Here is an 11,003-nt window from a genome sequence, read left to right as displayed (position 1 = left end):
ATATTTGTAAATCTTAGGTCTTGGGTCTTAGCTTTCGTGATCTTAGGTCTTAGGAGGTCTTAGCTTTCGTGGTCTTAGGTTTCGTGACACCCGGGCTATGTCCAATGAATTACTACTTAGTGTAATGTCTTGCCTCTAGCTGTCGATTAGCCTCGACTCGAAACATTTTGCATAGTGGTGTGTGTGTGTGTGTGAAGAAGAGTGCGCGAAGGCAATCACGTGAATTTACTTAGAATCCTAGGCCTACTGTAGAAAGTATCGTATCGAAGTTGTGTAATCACTTCTTGTTGCTATACGCTTGGGTGTGCACACGGAACAAGAAAATTTAACTGATGAATTATTCATGTTTATTTTGTGACGTTTCATGAGGGGGTCCGAAAAAAAAATCGTGCCCGGGCAACACCCTTAATTTCATACTAAATGTTGTTTCTGCCACTAAATTAAAATTGAGTCCCATTTCTTCGTATACAATATCCATATTTATACGTTATAGAAGTCCAGTCTGGAAGAGAATATTTGTAAATTGGCACAGCAGTCACCAATAGGCCTACTATACCGCGCACAGATAAGAGTAGATAAGTTTCTGAGCATACGACGCAGATCAAAAAACGGATTGACTAAGTTTCTTGTGATGCGCGCGTCAGAGAGCAGGGAGATTTATCTCCCTCTTGATGAGAGGTACGAAAGGAGGCCAACACACACTGTGTTCGGGAAAAACCCGTCATATGGGTCGTCAATTTGTTCCCAATTATTGCGTTTTTCCATAATTAAGGCCAAATCATAGTTTTGCGTATAGTTTTATTTTTCCGTGTAGTACCCAGTTTATCTTCATTTCCGTATACGTCCGTAATATTAGGCCGAATTTCAGAATTAACAGAGAATTATACCGCGTCGGTAGCTGAGCAAACTCGGAACTTGATAGACTTAGTCATATTTTAAAGGAGTTTTACGGCATTATATCATTGTTCAATGTTTTGTTGTTAGCTTATTGTTAAAATTGGTAAAAGAAGTAAGCCTAAAATGCTGGCGCCAACGAATTTATCGACCGATCACAACCAAAATATATCTTTGTAACAACATTTACATGTACAAAAACAATCCTCCGCTTCATCAGTGCATGAATACCAGACAAGATCGTATCTTGGTTACGTTTTACATCAATCAATTTTGATATCACGCAATCCATTTTTCAACAATATACAGTAGTAGTATAATAATATTTCTATTGAATAGTGAGGGATTAGTTACAGTGTTGACCTATAATTTAATGAACTTGTATTATAATAGGCCTACAAAGCAATAAAAACTATCACAGATTATTACCTCTAATGTAGACTTGCCCCAAGTCTGCATTTAATGTCTTTTTTTTTAAATTTATTTGTTTTTATTTCGACCGCGATTTTTGTGTGAAAATACAGACTTGTGAAACACGTATAGAAATCGATTTGCAGACCGCAAACATCCGATAAGAATGACGTAGGTTATCATACCGGCTACATGGGGCGGGCGGTATGTAAATATGGATTTCGAATAAACCAATGATCATTTTGTTTCAAAATGAAAAAGATCGAGTACGTACAGTGCTGAATGTACGATCGAGACTGAACAACTGTTGAAATATAAAATCGTCTTGCCAAGTTGTTTTGTTTATTAATTGTTCAGCCCTGGCCTAGGCCTCCTTCGTAGGGCTACTCAACTCAATTGCGGTTTGCTGCAACACGTCGGCGCTGAGAGTGATAAGATAAGATAAATTTATTGAACGAACGCTTTTGTATCAGCGGCACACGTTTATAAGACGGTGCGTTCATTTACAAGGTAATGTAAAAACAAAAAGAAAAGTATCAAAAAATAACATTTAAGTCTTAACTAAGAAGCGAATTATACAAGTAAAATGAAATTAGTAAAAACAAGGTAATCTTACATATCGAACAATACTTAACCTATATGATGGAGTTAATGTTATTATCTATTTATTATCAGTATTATTAATATTTTCAAGTTTTAAGCGAATATATTATCATTATTATTACTAAAAAAAAAAATATATATATATATATATAATTGCTAATTGATTTATTATACTGTTATTATTAAAATAAATGCAACTTTTATATGATTATTTGTTCTTATTATATTTAATATTAATAGTTATTTGTAATTTAATTAAATGTGATACAATTTTTATTATACTATTTAGTCTTATTTTTAGTACTGTATTATTTATTTATTTTATTTAGATTTAGGTTACATTATATAATTTTGAAGAAAAAAAAAAAAAAAATATATATATATATATAAAAATATAATATATTATTGAATTAGATAAATGGTAAAATAATGTTAGTAGATAATATGGTGGGCGGTAAATATTTATATATTATATATTAAGTGTAGTCTTTCTATGTCTACAATTTCACCGATTCTCTCAAATGGAAATTCTAAATAAAGGTCATCAAGTAAAATATGATGTTGGTATTCGATTGTACCACTTCTAAAATTCTCCCAGAATGTATCATAACCACAATACAATAAATCCATTTTTAGTAAGTTAAAATGTGTTTCTCTTACATTTTTAAGGTTTGAACATTCAAGTAGAAAATGGTCTGTAGTTTCAATTAACTGATTGTTGCATAGCTTGCAAAAACCAGTCTCATTTTCTGACCATGTATTTTTTCTACCTTCTAAATCAAGAGAGTTAGACCTCGCTTTAAACTTTAAACTAATGGAAGCAAAATTCACCATATCAAACATGTATGTCTCTGCTTTAGGTTCATGTTTATATTTCAAATATTCGGAGAGGGTTGACTTTGTTTTTGCACCTTCTAACCATTCCTTGATATTTTCTAGAGAGTTGGCATGTGTAAAACTCTTGAACCATTGACTTTCCGGAATTAAATTAAACTTATTTCCTAAATCAAATTTACATAATAAATCTTTGATATGGTTAATCCACTTCCATTTCACCTTATCTTCTACATCCATTATAGATCTACATAGTAGTTTTTGCCACCTTTGGTCGTCCATATTTTTAATTCTGTTACAATAGGACATCCTAAATTTATTTTGGATGGTGTAGAGTGTCTCCCATCCTAGGTCACCAATCAATGCCGCTTTCGCAACGTTTCTTGGTGCCTTCAAAATAATTCTAGCCATTTGGTATTGTAAATTTTCTAACTTATTTAGTGAACCTTTAGAGTTACATAACCATATTGCAGAGGCGTAATTAATTGTTGGTAATCCTATCGTTCTCCATAAAAGATCACCATAGTATACCCTATTGAAATCATTCTGATTGTTTATAATAGAGGTAATATAGGCTATTATCCTATTTCCCTTTTTGATTACTTCATTGATATTGTCAGAATCTGTATATGAACGTGATATTATTACACCAAGATATTTATACCTTTCTATTTCTGTGATATAATGATTACCAAGGCTCCATGTTCTATGTGGATTTACTCTTTGCCCTGTGACCAGCACATTTGATTTGTCAAAATTAAACTCTAATTTCCATGCTTGTGAATAATCACTTGCTACTTTAAGTAGTTTCACAAGTTCAGACTCATTGTCACCGATTAAAACCACGTCATCAGCAAAAAATAGTGCACCTATTTGTGTGCCATAGATTTGAACACCTAGTTTATGACTTTTGATTAGATTATTTAGTTCGTTAATGTAAATAGAAAAAGAACTGGTGACAATGAACAGCCTTGTTTCACTCCTTCATTAATGCTAAACTTATCAGATTCTATGTCATTGAACAAAACTTTGCATTTAACATCATCTTATATATTTCTTAGTAAGTTAAGGAGTTTACCACGGATACCAATTCTTTTGGCAGCCGTAATTAACCCTTGTCGCCAGACTGAATCAAAGGCTTTTTTAAAGTCCAAAAAGGCCAGAAATGTTTTTTTACCCTCAGCACGCCTTGTGGCGATAATGCTTTTCAAGACAAAAATGTGGTCTTCACATCTTCTGTCTGTCCGAAAGCCCCCTTGGACTTCACCAAGGATGCCATTTTCTTCTAAAAATTGAGAAATATTATATGCAATAATTCGATTAAAGATTTTTGAAACACATGAATTAAGTGTGATACCTCGATAATTATTGAGATCACGTCGATCTCCTTTTTTAAATATTGGGATAATTATCCCTTCATTCCATTCATTCGGTATAGTTTCAGTTTGTATATAAATTCTGGTAAACAATTTTTGGAGTGATAATGTGATTAGATTACCTCCGTTTTTTAACATTTCGTTTGTTATAGAGTCAATACCTGGACTTTTGTTATTTTTTGCCTTTGATATAGCATAAGCGACATCATCAAATGAAATATTTATGAGGCATACATAATTATATTGTATTTGTCTTGAGGTATTGCCTGTTAAAGAATGGCTATTCCATTTTACTGTGGGTAATAGACACGTTTCGCGCTCGCGACCAATCAGAAATAGTGGGTATAGATTTGTAAACAAACCGAACACCTCTCGCCTAGTGCATGGAGGTATAAAAATATTTTATTCTATTTTATACCTCCATGCCTAGTGCGTGTTGAAGCATAGCGAAATGGCGACTGCCGAGTGCTTTTGTTGCAAGGTGCATCATAAATGTTGTATATGTTGGATAAATCGTGAATTTAACTACACAAAATCACTGAATAATATTCCTGTTTTTAATTTTCAAACACTTGCTGAGTGGTTTGCGTCGGCTCCGAAGGATAGTGACGCAAAATCTTGGACATTTTTCAAGGAAAGGTACGTCCACGATTGTACGTGCTCGAGTCTCTCCGCCCGGCCCGGTGGCGTTGCCTGATGCGGTACTTCGTCTACTACTAGGCCTAGGACTCGGAGGTTTGGGTGTCTGTTTAAGCGCCGAAGAACATCACATAATACATGGAAGATGCAATAGGAGCATGAAGAAGAATGAAAGATAATAATTAATATATTTACGCAACATTTGTAAATAAAATCAACAGTTAACATGTATTAATGCACCGTAATTACTAATAGTAATATGTGTCAAACCAAAAATGACAATACATTACATAAATAAAGTCGATGATTCCGAACCAAATGCTCAAATAATTCTACAGTGAATATAAAACATAAGTTTAGAAAATAAATAACATCCTTACCATGCCATTCCATCAAAGGCTAGTTTTGACGATTGCTTTTTAAGATGATCATCTCTCAGTTCTCCCATCCATGCTTTTAACATACCTCTCGCTGTGTTTGTTTGTATACCCACTAAAAGGTCAAACTGACGGTGACCTCGCGAGCGCGAAACGTGTCTATTGCAGTCAAATTTATAATAATAATTGAAAAACTGCAGGTATATATACAAACGATTTCCTGATTGCTGCCATGCCCTCTATATATTTTATTCCGTGGATTTGTAACTGTATTCAAAGATACTATTTGCTGTATATTGTAGAAACCTACTGTAAAGTTTTTTTTTTTCTCTCTCGTGTTTTCTTTCACATTTCTACTTTTATAAATTACGGTGTATTTTTGTAGTATGATTTAAGGTTTTATTTCAATTGCCGTATACAAGAAATAACACGAGGTCAAAATATGGAGATATAAATTCGAAATGATCAAGGCAATTTTCCATAGACGGTATTAAAAAGAAAATACCCGGCACGGGTCATACTATACTGGATAATTTTTGTAAAGCATAACATGGCACAGGCGTACATGCATAGGCTATAAAAGTGTTTAAATTTCATATAAATATTATTTTGATGAATTGCATCTCTAAGTATGATTATTAAGAAAATCTGTTTTAACTCACTTTAAGTTTCATCTTACTCAATGACAGATTCATCTTTTTAACATGCTCTCTTTACTGCAAAGTCCCAAGTTAAATATGCAATTTTTGTTATTTTTAGAGCGAGTTTGTTTTGTTGTACTTATTTTAATACATACAATTAAATACTTAAAAGTATTTAATTGTTGTAATAACAACCAATTTAACGATGACCACCATACTTGCCAACCTGTTTAAAATGCGTGATCGGACACATACGTATTTACAGGCCCCACCCCCTCGTGGCGACTTGCGACGGAAACAAATTTAGTTCACTGGCACTCCGGAAATATTACTCTCAATCGTAAAATTCATGATGAATGGCACCTCTTGTATTTCGGTACGGTAAACGATGCAAATATTATTAAATTGTATATTACTCCTTTTTTGTTAATCTATAATTAAACGTTTTTCATGCAGATTCATGAATTTATTTATTAAAAAACATTTTTTGGAGGGTAAAAATTGAACTGATCCACCAACCAATAGCAAGAAAATCGGGTTTCCTTTTATAAACGCACACAAAACCATGTCATGTGTAATTGTGATCATGACAAACGCCACATGGTTATAGGCCCATCCTCGTCACGGCGAGCGACCACGGACACATTAATTGTAACTTTCCCTGATATTACGTATTTTATTGATGTGTGGTGTAATAATATAAATAGGCCTACTCGTATAATGTTCTATACTTTTAAAATATACCAATTAATTTGAATGCATTTTCCTCTCAAATTGTGTTAAAAAATGATAACGCATCGTATATAGGCCTACTTAGGTTTAAACGCGTGTTTCATTAAAAATCACTTGAAATGCGGGACCGTCCCGAACGATGCGAGACCGTCCCGAACAATGCGAGACGGTTGGTAACTATGGACCACATAAATAATTTTCAGTAGCCCTACCATTTGTTTGTTGGAATTAATGGTATCGATTAATTACAAAATTATTGAATAATACAAACAATATGCATACATAGTGGATTAATACAATTTACAGCTTGCCCAGCTTGTTTAAATGGACCCGAACTCATGGTGGTTAAAAAATGGAGATTTGAATTGAATGTTATTTAACTAAAAAAACACGCTCTCAGGGAAAAATCACAGAAATTTCATAACTGTACCTTTAAATTTATTTTTATTGAATGAAATTATTAGTGTTCATCACATGGAACTAAAGTAAACTCAAACAAGAAACAATCAGGTCTATCTAAGCAATTGAATGCTGTTTAATTAAAAAACACGCTCTCAAGAAAAATCACAGAAATTACGTAACTGTACCTTTAAATTTATTTTTATTGAATGAAATTATTAGTGTTCATCACATGGAACTAAAGTAAACTTAAACAAGAAAAAATCAAGTCTATTTAAGCAATTGAATTCTGTTTAATTAAAAAACACGCTCTTAGGGAAAATCACAGAAATTACGTAATTGAATGCAATTATGCAATTGAATGCTGTTTAATTAAACAGCATTCAATTGCTCAAATAAGCTTGATTTTATTAGTGTTCATCACATGGAACCAAAATATATATATAATAATAATTTTTCCTTGATAGTGTGTTATATTAATATTTATAATATGTGAATAAAAGATACTGTACATAAATTGACCCGATTAAATAATACTGTAGAGTAACAGACAAATATATAACATCTTGCACCTTGATATTTTATATCATTGCAAATTTGTTTTCAACAGGTGCTGCAGTTTGTTAAGGAGCCAACAAGCTATGCAAGACAAAATAATTCAGCTACCATACACTCTAAGAACAAACAAATATTAAATGTCAACCAGGAACTAGATTGAGCACCAAAAAACAAAAGTATCATATCAGCCACAGTTTCTCTTAATATCATTATAAATAAAACTAAACATTCTTATTCACCAGGTTTTATTGTAGGAGATTTTGATATTATAAATCCATTTACCTGAAAATGTATTTAAATTTCTTGGGTAAAATCACAAGTTCTTACGGCATTATCAACTGCAAGTCCAATCAAGGTCAGGAAAGTGTTTTGGTACAGCAGATTTTTATTACCCTGTGGTAAAAAGAAAAAAAAATCATAAAATAAAATATTCTATATAGAAGTCTGCAACATGTATACAAATAACACACCTATGCACTTGTTCTGACGAGTATGATGATATGAATATTAATTATACCATAATTAATTTTTTTTTTTTTTTTAAATACAACACGACCAATAATTACTTCACAATCTATTTTATAGGTCTAGTAGTAGGTAGTTATAATACTAATTTACAGTAAAAGAGATGCTACAATGCTCACATTAATCTATGATATAAATAGATATAGTATCTAGTACATTAATATTAAAATTTAACTTATACATTTTTCTTTCAAGAAACAAGTTAAAATAAATATTAATATTGTTAAACTTTTTAGTAATCAGTATTGTTACTGTTTTTTTCGATGGCGTATGTCATTCTCGCTCGCGATTATTTTCTCAACCTCTTAGGCCTAAGCCTGGGTACCCTCATCTCCTTTCTTCCACGCTGCCTTTACAGAGAATCCTAACAGACCTGGGTTCGGAAATATGTATTCCAATGTTTCAGGTCTGTTAGGGAGTCTCTGTAAAGGATTCATATTGATGACAGCGTTGAAAGGAGATGAGGGTACCCATGCTTAGGCCTATTAAGCCGGGTTGAAAAAAAATCGCGAGCGGGAATGACATACGCCGCCAATAGTTGACTTTTCAATTCCATTCAAACATTTCATTCAAAACATTTAATTCAAAACAATTCATTCAAAACATTTCATTCAAAACATTTATTCAAAACATTCAATTCAAAACATTTCATTCAAAACATTTCATTCAAAACATTCAATTCAAAGCATTCAATTCAAAACATTTCATTCATATATCACGCCATTCAATTCATATCGATGCATTTCATTCACATATCGCGTCATAAAATTCATATCATCGAAATGTTGCGTAAACGGCGTTCCATAGAATACAAAGATTATAAAGTGTTATTAAAAGTCATAATCAATCAAATATATTATATATTTATATATAATTATAGATAAACAGGTTGTTTATTTATTATTATTAATCCCATTGGGGCTACTAGTGACCTACATGGGGTACTGTACAGTACAGCCACAGGACAATTAACATTCTTGGTTTGGTGACCAGTGAATACACTTGCTTTTAGCACAGTTCAGATAAAATCAGAATGGCAAAATTAAAATTGTCTACAGAACTAATTGATTATTATCGGGAAGAAGAATGTTAATGGCATATTCTGATTCTGAAGGACAGAGATAAACGAACAGCGGCGTTAAATAAGAATAAGTGTTGCCTAGAAAAAAGAAATATATAAGAAAGATACATTTATATGCTTTTTGTTTCTGAATATACAGTATACAAAGATTGTCCCTAAATTGCAAGCTTATTGACATTCTATTCAAAAAGTAGGTCATTAGTGACCAAGTAAAGAAATAACTGTGGGATCGCAACACTCTTCTCCTGACATCCTATCAATCAATACAAGTCCCCTCTTCAGTGGCGTATCCAGTAGGGGGCCCGGGCGCGATTTTTTTTTTCGTACATAAGTTGGGGACCCCTTCATGAAACGTCACAAAATAAACATGAATAATTCATCAGTTAAATTTGTTGTTCCGTGTGCACCCAAGCGTATAGCAACAAGAAGTGATTACACAACTGCGATACGATACTTTCTACAGTAGGCCTAGGATTATAAGTCAATTCACGTGATTGCCTTCGCGCACTCTTCTTCACACAAAATGTGTCGAGTCGAGGTTAATCGACAGCTAGGCAAGTACGGCAAGACATTAAACTAAGTAGTAGGCCTAATTCACTGGACATAGCCCAAAGAAAGCTTAGACCCACAAGAATAAAGAATGTGTATAATTTGTGTACTGTATTTTTTTAATTCTGCTATTTTATTATCAAACAATATGCATGTACTCAAAGGAACTTTAAAAATGCGCGTATATGAACACATGAGATGGGAAGATTTGACCCACGAGAATGAAAATGTATTTTTGTGTAATGTTTATTGTTTAATTTTGCTGACTTATTACTCGGATTGTGTCATACCAAAGATAGTAAGTGTAACTATCTTTGGTCATACCTAACACACACACACGTCACACACACCCACACAGCTAGCTACTACGGTACTAGAATAGACATGGGTTTAGAGACTAATAATTAGGCCTAATAGTATTAATAGAAACTATAGTTTTAACACGTACTTCTTTAGTAAAAAAATATATTAAAAACACCATAAACTAAAGGCTGATTATTCTTCTATGAAATCGCACGCCGCAACAACAGCGGAGATAGGCCTAGAATCGTACCGCACTTGTGTAATCACTTCTTGTTGCTATACGCTTGGGTGCACACGGAACAAGAAAATTTAACTGATGAATTATTCATGTTTATTTTGTGACGTTTCATGAGGGGGTCCCCAACTTATGTACGAAAAAAAAAATCGCGGCCCGGGCCCCCCCTGATTTCGTTTCCGTCGGCACATCATCGCGGCCGTCGGCAAACAAAGGTGCCGGGGAAAAAAATTTATTCTATTCATTCTGACAATAATTGAACTGTAAACATAATTCTTTTGAGTGTTTGTTTATTTACATATCATATCATCATTGATCCCTTCAGATCAACTATTTTTTATTTTCATTACATCTAACGAAACACGTAAAAAATGTGTAGCACGTACGTACGGCCGTACGCGGTAGATTGTTTACTCAAAAGTCTTTGACCTGACCTTACCCTAAAACCTTGTTTTTGCATGCAGTTGAGCCTCTCATGACCTGGGATTTGTATGTCTTCCTACGCTAAGAGATTATATAGTTCCACATGCCATGTGCTTTTTTGTCTAAGATATAAATTATTTATATTTAGTGCAAAAAACCCGGTTTTTTTTCTCGATATGAGGCCTTTATTATTCAAAATGTTTAAAGAAAAAGCACATATACCATAAAAAATATCCATGTATTTCATTTTTGGAACAGAATATTCCGTGAGGCTCAACTACAAAACCACCATTTTGTGATATGATGTCATCGTAAGCCAATCAAAGCTGAGCTTTTTCGCGATTGGCATTGCTCACGGTTGAATGATTTAGGATTCTAGCTGATTTGATTGGTGGATGCGAATCACCCGCAGCGGAATGTTTT

The 11,003-nt window shown here is 33.2% G+C and overlaps 1 protein-coding gene across 1 annotated transcript; it reads right to left on the bottom strand.

The window, feature by feature from the left end:
• Positions 1–2,370: 2,370 nt before the first annotated feature.
• On the bottom strand, positions 2,371–5,205 carry LOC140044009 (uncharacterized). Its single transcript, XM_072088491.1, has 2 exons — positions 5,138–5,205; positions 2,371–3,649 (listed from the first exon to the last, which is right to left on the bottom strand). Exons 1-2 carry the CDS (start codon positions 5,203–5,205, stop codon positions 2,371–2,373), a joined length of 1,347 nt encoding a protein of 448 aa, XP_071944592.1.
• Between the last annotated feature and the right edge of the window lie 5,798 nt (positions 5,206–11,003).

The sequence above is a fragment of the Antedon mediterranea genome, chromosome 3 (assembly GCF_964355755.1).
Source record: "Antedon mediterranea chromosome 3, ecAntMedi1.1, whole genome shotgun sequence".
NCBI classification, from domain to species: Eukaryota; Metazoa; Echinodermata; class Crinoidea; order Comatulida; family Antedonidae; genus Antedon; species Antedon mediterranea.
The sequence above is the reverse complement of the archived record's forward strand: the minus strand, read 5'-3'. Positions and strand labels throughout refer to the sequence as shown.

Bases quoted from the DNA above. Each gene is read 5' to 3' on its own strand.
- LOC140044009 (XM_072088491.1), bottom strand. From the start codon at position 5,205: ATGGGAGAACTGAGAGATGATCATCTTAAAAAGCAATCGTCAAAACTA. The intron at 3,650-5,137 runs GTAAGGATGTTA...TCTAATCAAAAG, and splicing joins GCCTTTGATGGAATGGCATG to TCATAAACTAGGTGTTCAAA.